Here is a 25,959-nt window from a genome sequence, read left to right on the forward strand (position 1 = left end):
TATATTGCGACTCCAGGGGTGCAAGGACGTAAGAAACATACTCGGAAGGGAGATATCGCGACCGATCGATGCTGGATTAGGTTGAGCAAGGCCTGAGACCGGCAAGGCAGTGAACCAAGCTCTACCCCAGCAAACATGCATGGACCCAAAATTAGGCCAAGGACAGGACATGGCAAAAAGGGGATGAATCCTGACTAGGGTTTGTGCCTATAAAACAGAATTAATAAGTGCAATTTTGCTGTATTAACTTTCAAAACATCCACTAACATGTTTGGTGGAGTATAGGCAAAGAATTCGGTTGCCTTCTATGTGCAAGCATGACACATGATGAACCACTTCAAAAAATCCCAACCGTATATCTAGATATACAAAGATTTGCAATACATTCATCCAGAATTCTTAGACACAAGAAACGACGCTGAGCAGTTTCTCATCCAAGGAAAATGAGTTCACCCACCCACCACATTTGTGGAGATCAAAACATGAGGCTTGTCTAATCCTCTAATCAGATCTTCTATCTCAGCTGATGATTCCTGCGTCTAATGATAGCCCATGGTTTAGGACACGAACAAAAGTCTTCAGCCTGAAATTCTGGGGAGACAGGTTTTGGAAACAGAAAATATTCAGTTTCATCAAGGAGAGGAAGGGCCAAGTACTCCTGCAACTTGGCCAGGTAAGCACCAACGTGAGAGTTCAGTCGAGTGCCCTGGGATTGCTAGCTCACACGAAGAAGCTCAGTCTGCATCCCCCAGTCCGTCACTGCCATCCCCTCTTTTTGAGATGGGTGCCATATGATTGTGAGAACCATGTTTCTTGGTCTGAGCAGCAATCTCAGCATTCTTTCGCAGCACAGCACCAGGAGAAGGATACGGGCGCTGCTGAAAGAGAGGACCCTGTAATTCATACAAACATACAACATTAATGTCATGCTGTCATATGACTTCTTATTCAATAAAATTGACAGGTGACAAGCAAAAAAATCACGGAAAGAAATGAAACTCTAATTGATAATATCAGTAGAAATGGACAAGTATATACTAGAAAGTTTAAGTTGCAATTTTAAACACCAATTTTAATTTCTCTTGAGATTTGGAATCTCTATTCACGTTGCAGTGAATGGCAAATATCTCTCTGCCATGAAAGCAGAAATATCTCTAACTGATATAGGAAACTTGATTTTCCTTTTTCATCCTTACATGATATAAAATGCAGAACCACTTCAAAATAGTGAAGTACTCGTACATAAAAATTCAGATTTTTGTTTAAAAAAATGAAATTGAGGCACCAAAATCACTTTTGATAGACTACTAAGGTTATACATTATCACAAATTTCGACCACGTTCAATCACTTATATGCAGAAAGTCACTTTGATAGACTGCCTTTCTGATTCATTGAAGAAACATATCCATTATATAGAGGCCTTGACATGCTCAAAACAGAAGTTGCTCTCTAGAATCTTCCACTCTATCATCTAAACAAGTTTATCATGCAAGAGCATCACACCAAAAGACAGACTAAAGTTCTGTTAACTCTTATCAATAATGTGGTCATATGCTTCATGTGCATTTACTGAGACCATCTAAATCTCATCAGATTAACAGCTAGAGTATATAGTAATTGAATTTAAGGACGCATTGACCTTCCCCAGCAAGAATAGAAACATACTAATGAAAAACTATGAATGGAAAATACATCTGATTAATCATGAATTATGAGAATACTTACAGTAGCAGTGGTATCTGCTGCTCGTGGTTGTACTCCTTTTAGGCCAACTACCCTGCAGAACCATGGCAAAAATCAGATAGAGTTGATGATTTGACAAAATGCACATATGTTCATTATTTGCACTCTGCATTCTACAAATAAATGAGATAAGAATAGAGTGCACAAAATTCAACTACCTTGTTAATATGTCAATGTCGGGTGAAATCAAGGTCAAGGGTCCAAAAATATTTACAGATACATAGATACTCAAATAAGTTGAGCAAACTCATCAAACGAAGAGAAGCTTTACCATTTATAATCCACTGTAAAATGATGACTCTCTGCCATTATTGTGTCCAATAGGCTTTCATCTTCATAGTAAAAGAAAATAGAAAAGAATTGATTGGGAAGATTTCCTGACCACCTAGAGTAGAATAATATGTTGTTCAAGATGGTCAAGTACAAATTTAAAATGTACGAGCCTGCTATGTATTAAGCTCTATTGACCCACATCAAAGAGATAAACCTCTGTATGTGTTGATACACATGTTTTTGGGCACGCAGCACAGGGTAACACAATCTTGTAGCATGCTGATAACATATAGATACCATTGAAAATGGTAATATGGGCAGGCAGTTTAATCCTTAATTAGTGAGTCTATAAACATTAATAGCAGAAGCAACCATCAACAGAAACACTAAGTAATATCCCTGTAGCAGATTGACTGTCGCAGGATCCTATAAATACTGCATTGTTAAGAAAGTGACCTCTAACCTCTATGAGAATTAAGTGAGATGATCACATGGAACTTTGTCCAATAGTCCAATAAGTACCTAAATAAAGTCACTCCTTGCAGAAACCATATCAGGCACTATAGCAAAGAATAGGAATATACGACTGTAATAGAAAATATTAGGAATATTATAGAAGATATCATCGCAATGTCATAACCCATAGCAGGTGTTATAGTGGCTACTTTTAGTTGAAACAAGTAATCTCAGTGTGCTTTTGCAGATATTGCATAGATACTGCAGAACAACTGCAACCAATACTCTAACAGGCAACTGCAATGTATGATGACCATGGTAATCTCCTAATCTCAAATCAGAACTGACAAGAACTTTGAACAACTTAAACTTCCTATGGTGCAATAAGCCTAGCTCATGAAAGAGATAGATGCAAAATAAAGTCAACAACCAGTAATGAAAAGTCAAAGACACCAAAATACCCTCAAAATACACAACGAAAGAGCATAACTTATATTGTACAAAAGAGTTTTCTGATGCCCAATTGAGATTAGCCATAATAGCTATGACTTAAATAACAATCAGATCCGGTAGCAGTAAACTGATATACACAGGAACAGGATTGTGGTTTCTAATTATTTGCTTGTAAGACAATATGCATGCTTTAATGAAAGAAGCAAAATATACCAGCCACCACGTGGGGCATCTGAATAAGAACTTGGATCCATAGGGTCCAACTCATCATCCTCACTGCAAGCTCGTTTCCTATGGTTCCTTCTATTGCCTTTTCCAAATGGAGGTTTGGGACTTGGCCTGCAGAGAGAAATCAGTCCTTAGCGTAAAGCTAAATAACACATACAAGGGACAGTGGCCTGCCTCTGTATTTGAAAGAAGTGCAATAATGCATGCTGCACCACTTCGCTTGCTGAAAGGCAAAGAGCAACCAATTCATACAGCATGCTACTACTCAAGCAAGTCAGTGGCGGAAAGGTAATTACTTATGCTTGGGCACCGGTTTTCCTGAATGTTCTTTGGAGGCAGCCAGATTACTTGCTTGCAGCTGACTGCTTGCATTTAAAGATAAATGTTGTTGAAAAGGAAGATTCTGAACCCTGTATAAGAATTAATTTCATGTCAAATTGCAAACATCAGATAGTATGGCTAAAACTTGATATTGAAGACATTAGTAGTAACAGATGGAGAAAATGGAAATCAGTAGTAGAATTACGTCTGTCATATATTCAGCTTACCTCAATACTGGAGCTAGAAAATACCCAGATATAAATTGCTTACTCTTCAGGCTAAATGAAGAATGTTACAACATTTACTTGCAGTACTTCTGCAAACTCATAAACTTGCTAAAAAAATGCCTCGCAATATCTAAAACTGTTAGCACTGTGATCACTATAGACTTTAACTGCAACATTGAACTTCTCAAATGCTAGAAGTTGCACTGCAAAGAAGCCCCTTCTTCGAAGACAACGAAATAAGACAAATTCCACTTAAGCTTTAATGTGGTAATAAGCTCAATAAGGAATACTAATCTATCTAGCCTTTTATGTCTAATACAGGTTCCATAGATGGATAGTCATGCATAAGCGGTTTTACTTTATGATAATGAACCTCATAATGATGTCCTGTAAGAATTGTAGATTACAGATTCATCCATCAGAAAATCACTCTTCCATCAATTCAAATTGTCATTTATAGTCACTCTAGAATGAATGTAGAAGCAAAAAATAATGACCTAGCAGATTTTGGCCATAGACTTTATTATTGCTATTGGCAAGAATCATAAATGATAAATCAATCTACTATAATATAATCTTAAAGGCTTGGAGTCCAGCCATGCATGGCTGGCCTCCAAAGTCGAGCTTCCAGGGAAAAATATCATGGAAGTGCCTAATATTCCCTAACATTCATCCTTTCTTAGGAAGCTGCAAGCCAAGAGAAAAAGGTAAAACATGTCAAAAGGCTTCTTGCAGAACTCTGCTTCCTCAATATCTATCATTCATATGTGATATAATGCAGAAGAAGAGGCCCACACATCCAGAAGACCTCAACCAGACATGCATCCCCCCACATGCATTGCACAAGCGATACACTAGTCAGTATCCAAAAAAAGAAATCCTCTTCTTATGTGTATATGTCATATGTACATAAGTACTTATTTGTGTAGGTATCAGTTGCCACCATTGTTGCCTAGAGAGTTCATATTGGTTCTTATTTTAGAAATTATCGAGGCCCACTCTTTTGGACACTTGGACACAACACCTCTTGGTAGTGACCGCCGAACCATCCCAAGCTAGGTGGTTTGGGGTATTACTAAACCGGACAACTTGGTTACCAGGACAATTCAACTGGTCGATCAGGGTCAACCGATTTTTCCTTTTTTAAAATAAATCCCCCTCCACTCCCAATCCCTCTTTCTCTCTCTTGAAATTTCGATGCTTCTCTCTTGATCTTTGATCTCGATTCTCCTCTCCCTCCTTCCCTCTCTCTTGATTCTCATCCCGATCTTCCTCTCTAGGACAACGGCAACACAACAATGCGATGACACTAGTGGTTAACCTTTTCGCAATGACGACAACTTCTACGCCTCTCTATCCCCCTCTCTCTCCCTCCCCCTATTCTCCCTCTTCCACTCTGTCCCTCTCTCTTGATCTCTCAATTTCAATTCTCCTCTATCTCTCTCTCTCTCGATTCTCCTCCCAATCTTTCCCTCCAAGATGACAATGATGTGACAATGCAACGGCACTGGCAGTTAGGGTTCCGTTCCACAATGACGATAGCTGGTTCACCTCTCTCTCCCCTTCTCTCCCTCTCTCTTTCTCCCTCCCCCTCCTTCTCTCCTCTCTTCCTCTCCCTCCCCTTAGTTCCAGTACACCTTAATTCAGTATGGTATGTAATTACGTATCGTACCGTACTGAACCGGTTGCGGGCCGTATGATCCCCCAATATCGGTTTGTCAGACCTTGCCTTTTGGTACTCTAAAAATGAGTATGTCCTACTTAAAATCAATCCAAAGCATCAGATTTGGCACAAAATTTTGGCATGTTCAGTTAAGTACAAGAAAACTCAAAGTATTTGAGATATAAATCACCATTGGCTACTCAAGTTAGCATTAAATATCTAATCTTGTATAAACATATCTATGCTTGTATTGTTTATATAGTATAGATGCATCCACAAGTTGAAATGTTTGGGGATGGAAGGTGTCAAATACTCAAGGAAACTACATGAAACCAATTTAGGTAAAACTAGAAATTTACATGAAGAATATGATGTTTAAAGTTTTCATAGAAGATAAAATGGAAGAAAAAGTTCTCATTTTTTCACCACCAATCACAAGAAAACCTTTAGTTTGTAAGTCATCTTTTAACTATCAAGTACCTAGTCCCTTCCTTAGGATAGATTTACATTGCTGAGAATTTTGAAATAATGAGAATAAATCTAAATTCTAATCATTAAAGAATGAAAATAAAGTTGATTTTCTTTAGAGAAATATTAATAGGATGTAAAGGGAAAGTATGCAATCTAACATTCACAGTACCACCTGCATTAAAAATTGTTTTTCTGCATGCAATAACAACTGAGGTGTATTTGATATGTGAAGAAAGCAAATCTAAGCATCCACATGATCAACATGGAGCATTGTATTGAAAAGTACCGTGTGCAGTGATTGCAATAGCCCCATGGCTGAACTAAGCCAAGGCCCCATCCACCACATCCTAAGCATCTCTTCATATGAGTTGGCGCATGATCAGCAGTTTGAGTAGCTTCACCTCCAGCAACCAATAGTGCAGCATGTGGCGAAACAACTTGGCTTATTGAATTTGGCCACTCCCATTGTGAAACATGTGTCCTTGTATTGTAATAGTATTTTTTCCCTAATGCAATTAACAAGCGTTACACATGGCAAAAAAAAAACTAAAAATAGATTTATATGAGAGACAACAAGTAATATTTTTTGATCATTAGCATTGATACAATGGAGATATATATTGATGACATTTTTTACCTGATAAAAAATTCAACATATAGGGAAGTCTAACAGATAGAGAAGAATTGCAATGAGGAGAGAGCTAGCTAGACAAGAAGATGAAGTCAGACATCAAAAATTATGTAATAAACTTTAGCAAATTGACATGTGTCATAAAATTGTTGGAAGTGGTGTCAAAAAAACCATAATTTGTCGTATTAAATACAAAATGACACACTGATAAGATTGAAGTATCCTTCATCTTAGCTGACAAGGTATAAGATACCAAAGATCCATAAGGATATTTTAGGAAACTCGGTTGCTCTGGGCAATTGAGAGAGAATCAGAGAACCATGGTTCTGACTCCTCATTCCTTAAACATGTCAAGCTACAGACATATTAAGGACACCCAAATCATATGGCTGTAAATTGTGGATGATAATCATAAGATTGTGGTGACCTTTCTCAGTTGCCAAAACTAGCAACCCCATATCAATACTTGGATTTGTCATGAAACACGAACAAGGTGACCTGAGAACAAATTTGATTGCAACTATGCTGTTCGGATAGACTGTTTTCTTTACATGCGACAATCTTTGCATGTCACGGCACTAAGGGATCTATATAGATTCGTACTGAGTTATTGCCACTTTGATAGCCGAGCAAAGTAGACCCAACCAAAAGTTAACAGGAGCTAACTGGATGTACATCTTTCATACTGAGGACATGTGAGATGCTTTATAAGGGGTCCATTTCCCAACATGGGAGAATAACTTATTTTGGTGATGAGGATCAATTAGACATTTTTGCTATGAGAGTTTTGATAAATTTATTTTCAAAAAAACAAAATATATTGACATAAAATATATATTTTTTTTCAAAACCCTTTTTAAAGAAAGAGTCTCTTCCATGCCTAGCCAAACCCTGGAAACCATGATCTGTGATTTGGTTACTGGTTTGGTGGTGCTAATATTTTATCCCAAATATTGATACAAGTTTTTGGTAACAGTGAAGGGATGCTAGTGCAAAGGATTGCACTATCACATAGAGAGACTGATGCATCATGATACTCCAAAACATGGGGAGTTCATTCCACTACTAATTTCTAAGTCATTTGCAACTTAGATGTTAGGTTGCAGAAGATGTAAAACCAAAAGTATATGTAAACCACTACCTAGAGTTAAAAACATACAAATACTGACCTATCCTAAAGTTGTTTTGGATGAAATAAGCTAGGATACATGACTCACCCACTAAATAGTAAATACACAATTCAGAATAATCTGGCAATATGGTGGTAATGTGACAAAGTTGATCCAACCAAGGTACGCGGTACCGACTGTACCGACGTACCAGTGGGCATCGGTACCGGTACGATACCGAACCAAACTGAGCTGAACCGGTACTGTACCGATGGGGCTAAAAGCCAAAAAAAATTGGAACCAATACAGACCGGTTCGGTACGGGCCGGTACGGTTCGGTACCGAAATATGTAGCTGTACCGTACCGGTAGGGTCCGGTACCGGTATGTACCGGCCGGTACCGACCGGTACGGTAGACCATGGATCCAACCCAGACTAGGAAGCACCTTGAAATCAAAGCAAATCTCTATGGTTCATTCAACTCCCATGAATTTCCAAAAGCTGAACAAATGCTAGATTTTGATGGCAAACTAGCAGATCAATAACTGCAAATTCTAACTGATCTGCAATCATCAAACAGTAAACCCATGTCCATTTCAGTTTATCACTGAATATGCAATCTGCTCCTTCGTGGATGTTAGGATTAGGGTTAGATTTGGATAGGGAATTATAGAAGAAAATAGAAGAGTGGGAAAGGAAACAAGAGGAGGGTTTAAGGGACTAGTTGGAATTAAGGGACAATAGTTGGGAATGAGGACAAATGGGTTATTTTGTAAAATAATATATTATGCAATTCACTTTACATTTTATTATGAATTCACAAGGTAGCTTAGTGCATGAGGCTCCCGCCACTAAAGCGTCTGGGGAGGGTCAAATGCACGCAGCCTTATCTGGCGGGTAGAGAGGTTGTTTCCGTGTTTTGAACCCATAGCCATCAGGTCATAATGGAGCAACTTTACCATCACACCAAGGCTCACCCTCTTTATTGTGAATTTAAATATTAATTGGGTAAGATTATGTCTCTATTGGATTCGATTGACCCTTGCAAATCCGGCCCTTTGATTATCAAGCCAATTGGATCCAAAAATTTATTTTGTTATCAGTTTGAAAACCCTCTACCAGATCCAGACTTTATAATTCAATTTCAAACTAGATTCATCAACAGGATTACAAATTAGAGAGCCTTTTCGCTGAAACAATATTGTAAATGATTGTTAAGGTCACACACATCAATTGATGAAGCCAGTATCTTATGATGAATCTCCAATGCCATCATGACAACATTGAAAATGAGATTAGTGTTGTCTCAATCTTGCTATGAGTTGGGATACCAACCCATTATAGACAAAGTTGATAAAAGACATAGCTCCTGAACTTAACCTTTTTTTTGAGAGAGAGAGAAAGAGAGAGAGAAACTTAACTTGCTAACATGATGTTTGGAACAACAATGCATGTCTGCATAGGTAGTCTATACACAATATATAAATTACAACGTAAATAACTCATAACACTACTAACTGGTATTATTAACTATCATCAAGGAAAGATTTATGATAGATAGGGCTTTCTATTCACTTCGTTGGAACATGAGAATGACACAAATCAAATTTTTACATCTACAACATACAACTTCATGTGGGAATTATCGTAAGCAGAAATCTCTAAAGGCCTTGACAATCAGCAATCAACAAAGTCTCGGTATATGGTCAGTCAAATGGATAAAGACACGCTATTTAAAGTCCCAGAAGATACGAGAAAAGCCAACGGGAACCATCTCTGTAAACTTCAAACCACCTGTTTCTAAGAAGTGCACGCTTATGCATGTACATCATTGACGATTACATGGTCATAGTTTCTTATGTGGAATCAGATAGGTACAAAATGCATTTAGATAAATGTGGAGCCTGGACTTGCGATTCACTGATTATCCTCCAGTAATTGTTGTACAGTTGAGCCAGGCATATTTTCATCCAAGAGGCAAGCTATGAAGTTGAAAAAGCAGTGAAAAGATTTAATCCTTTAGTGCTGCAGAGACCATATCATATTTGGTTAATCTCAAAGAGATAAATGCCCAAATGCAGTTTCACTCCTAGCATAGGAGATAAAGTTCTCCAGCTTTTGTTACGTCAAAAAGATCGATCCTTTCTTCAGTGACTTTAGAAGTCATCAATAGAATACGACTTATTCAGAATTCTAACATAACCACACAAGATATTGTGCGCAAACCTGTTGAATCATCAATTGCCTCTTCCCAATCTGCTGGCAAAGGTGATGGGGTTGGAGTCTGTGCACAACTAGCATTCACAGTAGGACACTCCCACTGGCTTTCTCCAGTATTCTCATTATAAAAATATGAGCATCCACTAGCTGGGTCCTTTGCCTCAACCTAAAAAAAGAAAATCCAGTGATCAGTGGTACTTATGTGGCAACAACAACCTCTAAGATTCAAATGCTTTCTTTCTATCCCAAACTACATAATTCATGCAGACATGTATTAATATTTATAACAAACGGATTTTTACAGAAATGTTAAAGACATGCAGAACAGTGAAAATGGTTGGTTAGAAGAATTTATACAGGTACTTAGACTTTGTCAGTAGGGTGCATGCCATAAAGGCATATATGCCAAGGGAGAAAAAGGCCATTAGATGCGAGCAACAAAGAAGATCAAGCAACATCAGAAACAAGATCAAGATTCTGACCTATGAATACCATGATATTTTCCAGGATGCAGCAAGAATAACAGGAAAACAACAGATTACAGGGAGACTCTTACACAAAAACATAGAATTTATTTACAACCACAATATCATAATCACTCCTATAGGGCAAATCCAATCCCATTTATATCAGATTTCCCGTTGACAACCACAATGAAACTTCACTACATCCATTTTACATGCCAAATGTTCAATATTATATACATACACACACACACACACACACACATATGATGAAAAAATACAATAACTTGTTCACATGCTAATAATAAATTATAAATGGCTAACTACAACTCCTTTTCACACAGTTCATGTGCGTATTCTGTGCTCAAATATGATTTAAATAAACAAAAAGACATAAGCATCGCTTTGCTGAGTGGGTCCTATCATTGTGGTTTGATAAAATCTTGCTTCACAAAGTGTATCACCATTTTCCATGTTATTTATTAATTTAACAGAGGTTGTTGATTAGGTTCACCATTCAATGGTCAGAACAACAGGTGAAGGTTATGTCTCCCTGAGGAAACATTCGTTCAACTATAGGGCCAATTATGATACGCAACACTCTTCCAAGTTTGTGCGATTAATATTTGTTATTGGCCAGTCAAATAACAAGCAAATAATGGATATTATTAGCTACTATAAAAATAAATAACAGATAAAACAGTAAGCTAACAACTATATCACTGTTCACAGATTAATTTCTTTTTAAGCATGCAGGCACTATTCACAAATTAATTTCTTTTTAAACGTGCAGGAATATGAAAAACCATAACAATACATAGATGGGGAGAGCATTTAAAAAGGTCAAAAACAATGCTACTCCAAATGCGTAGAAGTCATCATGACATGATAATGGCTGAATAACAATCATACCCATTCTGTGTATATACAACGTAGGACCACTAGACCACCATATCGAATATATAGTGAATATGATTGGATGGTCCATCCAAACCATATAAATGTATATATACCCCCTCCCCCCCCCCCTCCAAAAAAAAAAAAAGAAAAAACAAATCTCAATTTGGTCGTGTTTTGGCCACCAACAAGGAAATTCTATTTTGGACTTTTCCCAATTCTTTCCAGCAACATAACACCTAGTTCTACTGTTACAATAGTCATAGTGCATTTAGGTTTCCTATATCTTCCCGTATGTTTTGTGGTTTCTGAGTCTACCACTTTTATAATTTAATGCTTGCTGAGAACCCCTGGTGTCATATCTTAGATACATGACATGCCTCTAACCATGTGTGAATTCCTTCTGCTCTCTTCCAACTTTACCCTCCCACACTTACCAAGGTTTTTGGCTTAGTTGTCCAAATTTTTATGTTTCCACAAATACTTTACTCACCAGGATGATAAATAAGAGAAGGAAAAAATTGAGTTTCCGTTCCAACATTGCTACAAAGTTACTGATAGATATTTTGCAACAGCATAAGGTATCCTAAAATTTGTTAAAAAGGTTAACAATACTTGATATTTCTTATTTTATAGATTTAAGTTTTAGGCAAACCATTTATTATTTTAAGTTTTTAAGAAAAGAGTTTCATCATTCTTTTTCTTCATATATAGTGCTCCTGTATTATATCCAAATTATATTGACAATACCTCAACAGCCAAAACTATACATTAGTAGTAAAATACAACTCATTTGTCTTTACTTATTTGAGTCTAACTTCTACATTTTGAGTCTTGCTGAAATTGGGAATGCTCAATTTTTCAAAGAGATTTTTTCCTGGTGAGTATCAAAATAAAATATAAATCAAATGAAAAAAAAATCTGTCTTGTTGAATCATGAAGACTGATAAGAACAGACCACAATAATTATTTGACACCGGCTAAAAAGACAACGTAGCCCTGTCAACACTTAAGCAATACCTCCATTGAAGATAAAGCTTGTTATACAAACATATAGTGGTAGCAATTCATAACAATAGTTCATGTTCTATGAAAGCACAGATTATATAGGTGCATCTAAGTACTCACCCAACCAGGAGGCAACCTTCGGAGATGTGTCGTCAGATCATGTAGAGCTTCCAATTTCTGCAATTCAATCCCGATTAGTCAATCATCATAAACAGCAAGATAATATAAGAAGATAAATCATGACAAGGATTATATAAGAACTATGTGGACTTGCATTGTCAGTTGTCAAAAGGGCACCATTTGTTTTATCATCTCTAAGAATTCCCCTAGCTTTCAGCTTCTGCCTGAGATATTCTGGTAGCTCTTTCTGAGCAGCGTTTGGTTCTGACTCCTTTTCAGCTGTGGAGCTCACTTGTTGAGTTTCATCCTTTGGTTTCCCTAAAACAGCACAACTTTAGATGGCCAACCACTTTAAGAAAGCTTTAAAGGTAGCAAAACGCCTGTATAAAGGAAAGCAATCTTACTAGATTGGACATTTAATGGTGCTGTAGTATAATAAGCACCCCCACCTGGTACACCATAGCCATTACCAATTTCCATGTTGCCTGATATGACAAGTAAAGATTTATGTCAGAAAAAACTAAGCACATTGATAGCATGAATACTTTTAAAAGAAGTTTCAGTCATGCAAACAAATTAAATTACATCAGACATTTAAACATAGGCTTATTAGCTTATTAAAGAATTGAAAAGTTGATAAGATTATACTAACACGACAATTCTGACAAAGGCCTCTTTCTTAAGTGATTAGTGAGGAAGAAAAAAAGATAAAAAATAATTCAGAAGCATATGAAGTAGATCACTTTGTTGCCAATTACTGTAATAATTCATGAAGCAAAAACCCAATGTCTAACAAACAACAACTAATAGGTTATTCATAAAATTTCTCTTATATTTATCTTCCCCATGTGGGAGGAAGTGTCGACTTTTTTTCACTAGGGTGGGACTGGGGTCCAATCATGGGCAGCGCCGGAGCGCGATCATTCTCTTCTTCCTTTCTTCTCAGTCCTATGCCGAGCCGAAGGACAGAATAAATTCCCCTTTCTCTGGTTTGTCCGCCACCACCAGCGATTACCGAGAAAGCGAAGAATTTGAGTAGGCCAAAAGCCTCTCCAGTGTTAGTAATACTATATTGCAAAAAGAAAATAGCTACAAGACTCAAAGCTATAATGAAGACTCGAGACTATTTCCTTTAATGGCATTCCACATGGCACTATGAGATTGGAGATCTGCCTTCTAACAATAAATGCCAGTTGGCGTGGCGGTGGTATCAGGAAAAAATTATCATCAGATATACTGGAGATCCTTTTATTTACAGAATCCACCTATCAACACCCTCTCAGGTGCCGAAGTGGCCGCATTTCACTGGCTGCCCATCATGTATTGAACATTTGGACTAATTTACAAACTAATCCTGGTTTTTATTTTGTACAAGACATGTCAAATTGCACGATCATAAATGTCTGCCATGTGGATATTCTTAAAACAGAAATACATTATTGATTCGATCCCTGAGATTAATTAATTACTCAATATGATATGAGAGCTCAAATTTACTAGAGAGCAGTTCAAATTTCTTCAATTCAATTATTTATTTAATTATTTCTGATTATTAACTATTCATGTTCCTGTTATTTGTTATTTGATTTCTGTTTGTTTTTGACTCAGCTGTCCCTCTACATGCATGATCTGAGTTGCACATGAGAGGAATGAATTGGTATTGTTCATATGATTACAAGAGAATAACAGATGATGAAGATTTTTTCCTGATGAACACCATAAAGTTCCGGTTCTTTCTTCTCCCATCTCCTCTGCTCTTGTTTTTCCTTTTTTCTCTCTTTCCCTGGCTTAAGGATTTGCCTCCAGGACAAGACTTCGGCTAGAGCAAGAGATTTGTTGTTGCACAGATTCTCTATGCAAAATATGGAAACATCACAAATATGAACTTTAAAATTTCGATCTGAAATTTATTTCGTATCACACAAATTTGCAGATCAGATCATCCTGATCCTTCTGCCTCATACCCTAATTGATTGATCTTTACTGCTTCACTGAAAGCATATTTCATGCTAGAGAAGTCAAAGGTTCAAAGACTGCTAAGAGTTTAGGCCTTTTGAAAGGTTCCCTCCCTCCATTCTAGGAACACCAATTACCAGCACTATTATAATTGTGATGTGATAAAAAATCATAACATTTTAAAAAAGAGGAAGTAGAATTTTTAGTTGCATCCATATTTATTGGATATTACAAACATATGAATCTTAGTAGTCATGGTATTATAGTGAAGCAGGCCAGAGGCGCTTGACCCTATGGTTGGGCAACCCTGGCCCCAACATTACCAGACCCTATAATCAGGAACCTCCAAAGGCCAAGACAATGGACCTGGAAGCATCATGGAGGCCGCCTAGTTCACAAATGAGCTGTCAGTAGGCTTATGACCGTCAAAATACATCCGACGGCAAGCACCTTGTTGTCAGAATGCAACTGACGGTCCAGTGTTCACTGTCAGAAGAAACCTACCCAGACCAGACACAGGCCATTCCGATGGTGCCATGATCACCGTCCAAATAGATCTGATGGCACCAAGTTCACTGTCCGAAGCAGGAGCATCCGAATCCAACTTGGAATGTTTCGATGGAGATGTAATCACTGTCAGCAGCTATCTACCAGAAATACATCACTGTCAGAACAACCGGAACCCTTCTGGAAGCCCTTGAAGACTTTGAGTTTGACACAAATTCCAATGCATCCAGCAGAGGTCCATACACTGTCCGAAGTATCAAATGGCTTGAGCTCACCATCCAAAGAACCCAAAATTGATTCCTATTTGGACTTTATCACAGCTCGATCTGATGGAAGATTTTTCGCTCTCAGATCACATCTGAAGGCAAACCAACCACCTTCCAAACATTTCTGACGGCCCAAAGTTCACTGTCAGATTATATTTCTTTAAAAGCACCCTCACGATGAGTTTACTTGTGCTAGCAGATTTAGGACTTAGTTTTTGAGTTTTTCTTGGACTCATATGGATAATAAGTCAACCTTATTACCTGTAAAGGATCCCAGAGCCTATAAATACCTCCTATGTATGCCCTGTTTTCCTTTGCTTTGCTTTCTCTTGAGTGCATGTTAACTCGTGTTTGCTCTATTTTTCTTGTGTGGTTGACTTTGCACAAACCCTACGATGAGCTTCAAGGCATTAGTTGGCAAAGTCCTTGGCATCGAGAAGCCATTTTTGGTACCGAGGTGGTAAGGCTCCCAGTTATACCTTGGATTAGGTTAGTTTCCTTGCCCTTGGATCTTTAAGTTAATTTGTTTTCTTACTTCTAGGCTTAAATTATCATCTAATTAATTAAATAATCGCATAGTTTATTTGTTCTTCTATGTTTCACTCTAAAGCTAATGTCGGGCCTTCCTCACCTGCATTATATAGGGGAAGATGAACATGCACATGCTTATTTAATCTACTAAGTGACAACCTTATGATTTTTCTTTGCCAATAGTTTATATGAGAAATGAATACAAAATCAAATTAACCTTTTTGGAACTCTTTTTAGAGATTCAATTCATTTTGTCAGAGGCCTTCCTTACATATCTAATCTCTCCACAAAGACATAAGCCTCAGCTTCGTAGAGATTCATTAATTCTCCAGTGAAACTGATATTGACAAAATAATTAGTAGAGATTCATCTTGTTTTTCTTTTAAAATGATTTTGAAGTCTACCCCACATAATTTTACCAAGGACTACCAAATGTGTTTGTGCCTCTCTTTAGACCACATTCTAGATAAAAATGCAGCCCTCATTATTGTCTAGTAGTTATCTTATATCTCAAGCATGCAATAATAACATGATTCTCTTCAGAGCAAATATCCAAGTCATTTACCTCTAATAACATTGGTATAACTTCCTTTGCTTTTAATTATGACATGCAACCGAAGATCATGAAAACAATCACACTAGAGTATAATTCAAGGCAGATTTTTTTATGAAAATTTGTTCCATATATTTCACTTATATTGCATTCCATTTGGTAGACTTCAGACTATTATCCTCCAAATATTTTGTTGTAGTCCAAAGAGATAGTGACAAATTATCATTATAAGTGTTAGCCCAAAGCTAAACCTTTTCATAGGTCTACCTGAAATGAGATTCACATACTACAAAAGTAGACCCCACTGGCGGCTGCTTCTAATAGCTTATCATTTTGCCAACTTGGTACTTGTAACAGACCTTACTTCCTTGAAGCCCACCAAAATTACCACTTATTGTATTTTATCATATTTATGCCTCTAAATGTAGCAGAAAAGTACAAGCATATTTATTCTCTTCCATTTACTTACATTTTGTCAACTGCCCAAGAAAGCCCAATGGATGACCTTTATGGAACTAAGCTAAATGTGTTCTTGCAGAATACTATCACTTGGCTTAACATCTATTACAGCTGCATCGAACGGCCTAACATGTTATTCAATATATCAGTAAACCACTCTAACTAATAAAAATTTGGCACATATATTATAATCATCTCATAGTTCTCAAACTTCACAATACATGGAACTACAAGTTCTAATGTTATTCAAATATTCCAAATGCCCTGCCCTTCTAATCAAATTTGAAGTTCATGTCTCTAATTTAAATTGCCCATCTATCCAAATGCAATCATCCTTAGCATATTGCTAACTTCTATAAAGTCCTCTCTTCACAAATTATCACAATTTTGCTCCATTCTTAATACCTTAAAACTAATATGAATCTTCAGACAAAATTTATTCAACAGGACCTTTCTAGCATATTAGTGAATTAGGTCACCTTCTCTTGAAAACGTCTTGTTTAGAACATCATAAACCTCATTTCTTGTGGCTCATATTTCTAAAGCCTTTTCCCCTTTCTCATCCATTAATTCTAAAACAAAGGAAATAGCATGCGACATTGGCCAATATCTTTTATTTGCAACTAATATGAACAAAAATTAAGGATGAAAATTAAGAGCCCAACTAGCAAGAGAATTGAATTCTAGGGTCAATAAAAAAGGTTGTAAGGTTGCTGGGTACCTGAATGAGAGTAATAAGTAGCCCCAAAATGTGTACTGATTTAGCATATTGCAATATAAAAGAAAAGCCTCTTAAACCTTTCTTTTCAGATCCCTGAGTATGATTATCAGCTCCCAGATCCCTGCCTAGAACATGTGCACCCACCTAATCCCTGGCCTATTTGGGCCCAACAAGCTGGACTTGCCTCCCCTAAAGAACCAGAAAAACAAGCTTTTGATGCCAGTTACTCAAGAACAGGTTCTCCAATGCAATTAAGCAGCTCACAGAGCATAGATATCAACTTACAGTTACCTCAAAACTAGAAAACGCCAAAAAATTATGAAGGAGCCAACCAAAAAATGGCTCGTATATGAAAAAGCTGTGTGAACAAGGAGAAATGGGTTTCCAATGGTACTACTGGGTTTCCATGATTTTCTCATGAATTTTTCCAAATCCTGTCTTCCGCATCACAGAACTTGCATCTACTTGCTTCCTGCTCTTTAATCCAATACTGGTTCCTTCATTTGTTCTTAATTTCAAAATTGCAATTTCAGTTTGAACGACTGTTTATCTGATAGTAGCATTACAAAACTCAGCTCTTAGTAGTTTACAGAAGACACAACACATGACTGGAAAGGCAGCACTACAGTAGTCAATATTAATGCATGTGCTTGATTCAGATGCATAGAAACAAATTTTTCAGGAGCTAAGATAAGCTCCAACAATGAATTAAACTTTAGTAAACTGAACGTAAAGCCAACTGACAAAAGTTAGGAACTGCAGACAATTAAAAGGATGAGAAACATGGTTTATAATGAAGAACCAACCGTTATCTTGGTGGATCAACTTCCCACGTTTGTTGGTCATTTCAGCACGATGATCGGTGGTTATCTTCAGCAGATGCTCCTAAAAGAAGCAACAGTAATTAAAAGATGCATAGTAATTTCACTGAGAAAAGAAGTAACATAGAATTCACACAGTGGGGAACTCAAAATTAAATAATTTAAGACACACAGAACAAAGCATGCAAAATACTCACCTTTAATGCATTCGGATCATAACGTCCTGAAAGGATGTCTCTACTATCTTCTACAGGTCCATTTGCACCTCTAGCTTGTCTAAGGTCAAAAAAGGATAAGAGCAACACCACGAGACAGTTGGAGCACTTATTGTTCAATGCATATGATCAGGCATGAAGTAAGAAGAAATGGAAACAGACTGACCTTTGATTTTGTATGATTTGTTGGGTCGCAATTTCCTGGTTATCACAAATTAACACCACTTAACATCACTTAACATCACAAAAAATAGATGCATGACAAAGAGATCTCATTTTCTTTAAAAACCTTACTTGCTCATGCAGAACAGCAAGTTGGGCAGCAGATTCAATAACTTTGGCATCAGCAGAAAACCTGTGCTGGCTAATGTCTGAAACAGGAACAACTTTGGATCAATTATTTTTATATTCAGAGTTGTGTTTATCTGATAGTGTAATATGTAGATTTATCATTACCAGTTGCATTCTCTTGCCATTTGTTTGCTTCTTCACTCGCTTCAGTTTTTACAACTGACTGTCGATCCACTATGTTGTCATCACAATGTGTTGAACTTCTCAAATCATCTTGAGCTGCACTTGAGTGCTGAGAAGTATTGTTTTCTGCTTCTGCCACTTTTATTTCTGCACCAGGGTTAGATGTAGACACACAGGATGAGGTTGTCCAGCTTTTAGAAATATTCTGCAATTGGAATCCAGTGCTTCCTACAGCAGGGTTTCCTGTGCCATGAGAAGAACTATAGGATGCTTGTGCGGGTACACTTTGAGCAGCTGGTGCAGGAAGTCTACCAGGTGAATACACAAATTGGGAAGATGGTTGTAAATGAGGAAACTGGCTTTGAGCTTTAGGAAAGGATGGATTAGATGGATTAACAGGGAAGAAGCTTCCAGAGCTGTTAGAATGTCCATCATGATGCATGTTCACATAAGGTGGAGGAAGATAAGAAACAGAAGGATTCATTGAAGCAGAACCTAAAGATGTATTTGGCAGTGGATCAATTCCAGGAGGCAATGGCTGTCCATGAAAGTTAGCCATGAGTTCTCAGCAAGAAAACTAATGCTAATTAGATGGTCAGCCACACATAGGACCTGAAAGATATTAATTTAAGAAAAAAACAAAGAAACTTGGTGGAATTCTTTAAAATAGTCCACGTAAGATCCTTGATCTGCCAACAGTCTATGGCTCTATGCTAAAGGTGCAGCCTGAAACACATTAACAAGCATAATACCAACATTAGTAGCAGAACAATTTAAATTTAGAGGGATTAAGATGAAATGACAGAAACTTCTAAAAGAAAATGATGAACAGCTAAATTGCATCTTTGGAGAATTCAACTATTTGAGAACGTGTAACATGGCACTAGCAACCAATATATAATATATTAAAACTAATTTAACAATTTATATATATGTCCGAGTGCATGCACACCAACCAACCAATCTGTTTCCAATAATGGCTCAATTAGATGTATTTGAAACACTATCAGCCTTAATTTAGTTTCCAGAAAACAAGCAAATGAAAACTACTGATTTCGGTCGTTTAAATAAGATAATTGCATCGCATTTCCAAATCCAATTGCTTACAAGAAAACTGATTAAACTATTACCGCGGTGCTTTCTTTTACTTATAACCACCATATATTTGAAGAAAGAACATTGAAATCTCGTCTTTTGCAAGCTAAGCAAAAGATTGGACAGAAAATTCCAGTTCAGTATGCCCCCAACTCCACAACTATAATTTCATACGAAGTAAACAAGTACAAGCATCTTCTCCCAAAATCTTTGAAAAATTCCGAAAATTGCAAGCTACTGGATAATCAATTTTCCAACAAACAGTATAAGAGACATAGAATAGCTGACCTTGTCTCCAGCTTAGAAGATGAAAATAAAGGGTGGACAATCCAAAGCTCCGTATAATGCGATGACTGTTCAAAAAAATATATATATAAGAACATCGAAACAGATGCTGATTATTTTTTTAAAAAAAACTACTTAAAACTAATTTAACAATTTATATATATGTCCGAGTGCATGCACACCAACCAACCAATCTGTTTCCAATAATGGCTCAATTAGATGTATTTGAAACACTATCAGCCTTAATTTAGTTTCCAGAAAACAGAAAATCTCTATTTAATAAACAGAAATTAGACATATCACTTGTTACAGCTTAATCCTCTTAACCATAACTGCATTTTGGGTTCATTCCATGACTGACATATATTTTCAGTGCGTATAGGACTAACAGTTTAACACAACTGCGAAGAAAGTTTTGCATCACAAGGACTTACGATAAGTAGGAATCCTGAGAATGAAAATTCCTAGATTCCAAAATAGTTCTTTTCAACTTGAATTGCAGTCAAGTCATGCATATGATGAAGCATATAATTCAAGAATCATAGATCCATACCAAATTCTCAAATCATGAAGAGCAGGAAGTTTTCATGGCTTACTATGACTGATGCTATACTCTTAACAGAAACCATGCTTCAGTAACACTCTTAATTCTATCTGCAACAACCAAAATTTCCCAAAGAAAAAAAAAACTGAAACTACTTTGTTTTGCAGACAATAACTCCCAACTTCGATCTCTTTTATAGAAAACAAATAGAATATTGAGGATAAATGACTGATACAAGAAAAAAAATCAACCCAGTAATTCATAATGCAAGTTGAGTCCAGAACTTTCACTACATTTTTATATATCTTTCTTTTTCAATGGCACAAGATTCCCAATTCTTCCTTTTAAGTTTGATTGGAGTTGGATATTTCCCAAATTTGCAAGTTATTGACAAATTGTATAGGCACAAAGTTATTAAGCCTTGATTTTAAAATGGGAAAGGAGAGAACAAATTTTTGGATGAGCTTGGCATGGAGGAGGTTCAACTGAGAAGATGGCATGGTCAAGAATCAAAAGATGAACCAAGGGGACACAATTGAGCAAGTGCAAAAAATTGTGGAGCAGCAACGGACTCGCTCCTCTGAATATAAAAGAAATTATCAATAAGCTTGAAGGAAATCCAGCACTAAACTAGCAGTCCCTCTTCAATAACAATCAAACAACATGAATTCATGCTAAATTAACGCACATTTCAGATAACAATTGATTATAGTGTTGACTATATGTTAATTAACCAAAAATAAAAAAGAAATCTTCCATTTTCTTTCTATGCTTCATCTCTTCCCAAGTTCGCGGTAATTATGGAGGGTTGTGGCCTAGTTGCATCAAATCAAACTATGACAAATAATGCATAACAGACTAGTGCCTGGTCACCAATTGGCCATATAGTTTCCATTGTAGGCCTATATTTACCTTCTCAAGTGTCTGGCACCCATTACTACAAAGCTATAAGCTGATCCTAGACTAATAGTTATCCATAAAATCTAGTCAATCCTTCAAGGGAACCATCTCAACTTAGAGGCATGCTCCATAGCCAAGACCATATTTGATTGACGATAGGCTTGGATGACAATGATGATGATGATCGATCATTGTTTCAAATCTTGAGACAACTACCTCACAAGGAAATCTTAGATTACAAATATTTGCAATTTATCTCTTAGCAAGTGAAGCTAATAAAACATATTATGATTGCAAAATGGTCTGCTGTGGCCTCTGGTTTGAAAAATTGTGATATAAGTGCAATGCAATAAAGGCCACTGATGGAAAAGAACCAAGAGAAAGAGAATAAGGCAAAGAGGCATAAGTATTGTTGCCCAACAGAATTAGGATCTGAATTAAAATTTAACCCATATTAAAAATACTCTAAGATCTTGCCTCCAAAACTATGCAAACGGGACTGATTGAATTAGATGGATTCCACTGAACCATCCAATACACCCGGAATTGCTGAGTCAAAAGTAATAAGGCTCAGAAATGCTCATGTTACCAAGCAGTTCTTGCTACAAAATAATACGTCCACTAACAAGACACATTAATGCATTAGTTTGCAACAAGGCTTATGTATTGTATACTATTGCATATAAAAAATTTCTTTAACCCCGTTTTAGCTAGAAAAAACCACGCACCACATCTCGGGCCCCTTACTCGTTATCGTCCAATAAGCATACTACATAGAGATAATCAGCAATATTTCCCTCTTAGACCAAGCTAGTCACTTGGACTGATACGTTCAAAGCTCACGCAATATGGAGTTTGGAAACCTGGGAGCTCCTTCCCCTGAATGATATCGAAAATGAAAGAATCGGTGCCCAAAATGATAGAGACTTTCTTTCCTTCCTTAGCCTGCAAAAGACCTCCTTCTTTGCCAGGGATAACATTTCAGCAAACAATTCATCGACATCTAACATATGCTGATTTCGAGTTTGTGATGCCAAGAAGAATATGAAACAGGCATCCATGAATAGGCAGTCCCCAGAATAAATTTTCCAACTATAACGAAGGTGAAGATGGCCCTAAGCCTATACCATCGAACATTAAATTAAGAGAGAATCATTCAAATAGAACAAGCATACTGGATGGAAGATTTTCTTTTTTCTTTAAAAAAAAAGAAGAAAGAATTGTTTCGACTTACTTTGGCGATGGCCGACGGAAAAGGAGGAGAGGAGAAGGGGGAAGAGTTACGGGATGGGAGGGGGGGGCGAATTTGCCCAGCAATTGTACGGTGCTTCGCTTCTCCTGCCGTGCCGACCAAGGGCTTGGGCGCTTGGGGTTCTTCTATTCGGGACGGACCGAGTGGCGTCACCCCCGGTGAAAGCGATGCAAAAAGAAAAGCAGCTTGGATGGCGAGGGCGGGATAGAAGACCGACTCGATCGAGCCTGAGGTACCGAGCCCGGGAGATGGCTCCGGCTAGGCTGGCCTTGTCGCCTGCTCTGGTTTTTGCTGTTAGACGGCGCGGGAGATGCACGTGGGAAAACGGGTGCTTGTAGTATCCACGTGTGGCGGGATCTCATCGGATCGTATTGGCTGAGCGCAACTCATTTAGGGCCGGGATTAGATGGATTTTCTACCGGTTTGATGGATTCGGCTCCCACGCAAACTGTGCGAGAAAAAAAATAAAATAAAATATATATATATATATACATATTCTTTTAAATATCAAATTTTATATAAATATTTTTAATATTAATATATATATATTTATAAAGTATTTATTTTGCTATTTTATTTTTTATCCTTATTTTTCATATATATTCATCCCATCTAATATCATTAAAAAATTAATAATTTTAAATTAAAATAATTAAATTATTTTTAATGGATAAATATAAAAAATATTTCATGATAAAAAATAAAAAACTAATTTCAAAATTTTATTTTATTTTTAATTAAAAATAAATTTGATTTCTTTTAATGATGTTAGAAAAAATGAAATTTGTTAAAAAAATATTTTATAAAAATATAAAGATAAATATAAATTTTAAAAATATTTATATATATTTGAATTTTTAGAAGAATGTTTATGAAAAAAACCCGAAATAAAAAGATCGGGTTTTTTTATTTAACTAAACGATAGTGACTCATCCGGTTCCACCTCCCATCTCGTCGAACCTCCACTCTCGGAGGCCCTCCGCGAGCGGAGAATGGAAACCGTCGCGACCGCCTTCGCCTCCCGCTTCTAAGCTCTCCTTCTTTCTCTTCTTCTCTTGTGGCCTCCTCTTCTCCTCTGATTCCCTATGGCAAGAGGCGGCGCCGCCGTCTCTAGCCGCCACCCGACTCAGGAGAAAAACGCACTAGTCAGTCAGAGCCCCCGCATTGACGAGACGCAGGAGGATGCTGTCGGAAGGGTGGGCTCTATCGGGTACAGTGGCCGCGGCTTCTGAGATGCCGAGGTTCGAGGAGCTCGACACCACTAACATGCTTCTTGGGCTCCCAGGTTCTCACAAACACCCATTTTTATCTCATATTCTGGCTTCATTTGTTGAACTTTCTATTATTTTAACATCTTTGTCCTTTTCTATATTTGAAAAGCATAGTGAATTAAATGAGCCTATGAAGTAGCAGTTAGGATTTAATAAAACCTAAAACAAAGATACCAACAGATATCAAAAATATCACAACACAACTTTTTAAACAATCCACATATGCAAAAGCAAATATGTAAAATAATCAGATAAAATAAATTACAAAATCAACTATAAGATATTGGAAATCCATCAGCCACATGCTTTAAAGATAAAGACATGCTACATCCTTCAGTTCTAATAAGCAGATTGTTAGAATAATAAATAAACATGAAAGACAGATCAAGATGATCTGGATAACATTTGATAATTAAAGTAGTACCTGGATGAGAACGTCTGACCAAACTCTAAGACATATCTTGCCACAAAGATCAAATGGTGTACAGCACAAAGTCTCCATCTAAACTATCCCTGCAATTAGGCAAACGCATAACATATAATGCTCCAAGAACACAATGTGAAACAAAAGAACATCACCTAAACCGAGGTCTCCATGCATCGGCAGTTTGCCTTGTCTCAGCTCTCAATTGATCCTTAAGACTAAACAAAAATTTCACAGTCCCATTTTGTCATAAGTAACTCAGGAAATTTTGTTAAAGTAAATTTCAAGAATCTACCCAAAAAGAGAGAGAAGAAAGCTGATCTATCAGGAATTTAAAATTTCAAGAACTTGCCTCCAGTACGACCTTAGGGTGAGCAGAAGCCTGATCGTTCTCACCGAATAGCTAGGTAAGACGAGTGATACCGGAATCCAAGCATCAAAAATTACCAAAAAAAAAAGAAAAAACTTGACGAGTTGATTATACTCACCCGGAACGGGTGTTCCGATCCTTCTACTAGGAGTACCAATCTTAAAGAACTCTGCCAATAACCCTTTGATCAATCGACAACGCAAGAATCATAGAGAAAAAAAGGGAACAGAGAGAGAGAGAGAGAGAGAAAGAAAGAGACCTTATTCCGGCGGTATTTGTATAAGGCGTCCGGACACTTGGGCTCCTCTCGTGCTTGTACGATGAGGTGGAAGGATCTTGACGAGTCGATTATACTCACCAAGAAGTGGTGTTCCCGATCCTTCTGCAAGTAGTGCCAATCTTGAAGAACTCTTACAAGAACCCCTTGATCAATCGAAAACGCAAGAATCATAGAGAAAGAAAGGGAAGAGAGAGAGAGAGAGGAAGATAGAAAGAGAGAAAGAAACCATATTTCGGTGGTATTTGTAGAAGGCATCCCGATACTTGGGTTCCGCTCGTTCTTGGGGTACTTCGGATTTCCGGCTGTACGAAGAGGTGGAAGGTTTAAGCGAAGCGGAGAGAGCGAAGCCTGGAAGGTGGCGTTACCGCAACGGAGAGGGAGAACACCGGCGCCGGCACTAATGGCGGTGGAGGAGAAGAGGAGCGTGCGCCATCTAGGGTTTCGGCCTCACCGCCCCGCTCAAATGTTCGAGTTTCAAATTTCCCAATGGCGGTGCCCAATATATAGCGTCTCGGTCACCAACCTCCTGATTCCAAAATAATATGGAAGTCGGCAAACCTCGGAAACGTCCGTATAAGTCGGCAAAGAATTCAAATTCAATAGAATACCTAAGGTTTTTTCACTTTTAAATGCCAAAAGGCAAAACTATATATAACAACACGGTTGGGTATTTGATCACTTACGTGGGCATTCACACGAGAATAGCAGAATTTGCGGACTCGACTTTCTATTGACAAGGACAAATTATT

At 37.3% G+C, this 25,959-nt stretch overlaps 1 protein-coding gene across 18 annotated transcripts; it reads right to left on the reverse strand.

Moving 5' to 3' along the window:
• Positions 1-220: 220 nt before the first annotated feature.
• LOC103697642 (WW domain-containing protein) lies at positions 221-25,682 on the reverse strand. 18 transcript variants are annotated; one of them, XM_089924500.1, is made up of 21 exons: positions 25,437-25,682; positions 25,190-25,309; positions 25,049-25,099; positions 24,913-24,963; positions 24,716-24,778; positions 24,561-24,649; positions 20,173-20,237; positions 18,772-19,515; positions 18,610-18,686; positions 18,482-18,516; positions 18,298-18,376; positions 18,086-18,164; positions 12,691-12,771; positions 12,441-12,604; positions 12,287-12,343; positions 9,804-9,963; positions 6,124-6,343; positions 3,452-3,565; positions 3,141-3,266; positions 1,728-1,779; positions 221-893 (listed from the first exon to the last, which is right to left on the reverse strand). In XM_089924500.1, exons 8-21 carry the CDS (start codon positions 19,346-19,348, stop codon positions 735-737), a joined length of 1,980 nt encoding a protein of 659 aa, XP_089780626.1. In that variant the 5' UTR covers positions 19,349-19,515; positions 20,173-20,237; positions 24,561-24,649; positions 24,716-24,778; positions 24,913-24,963; positions 25,049-25,099; positions 25,190-25,309; positions 25,437-25,682; the 3' UTR covers positions 221-734. The 18 variants fall into 18 exon arrangements, with proteins under 18 accessions (XP_089780626.1, XP_089780621.1, XP_089780617.1 ...); XM_089924495.1 differs by having other exon boundaries at positions 24,913-24,942; positions 25,190-25,312; XM_089924491.1 differs by having other exon boundaries at positions 25,190-25,312.
• Positions 25,683-25,959: the final 277 nt, after the last annotated feature.

The sequence above is a fragment of the Phoenix dactylifera genome, chromosome 1 (assembly GCF_051530095.1).
Source record: "Phoenix dactylifera cultivar Ajwa chromosome 1, Ajwa_hap1_PhDact_Kaust_v1.1, whole genome shotgun sequence".
In the NCBI taxonomy this organism is placed as follows: domain Eukaryota; kingdom Viridiplantae; phylum Streptophyta; class Magnoliopsida; order Arecales; family Arecaceae; genus Phoenix; species Phoenix dactylifera.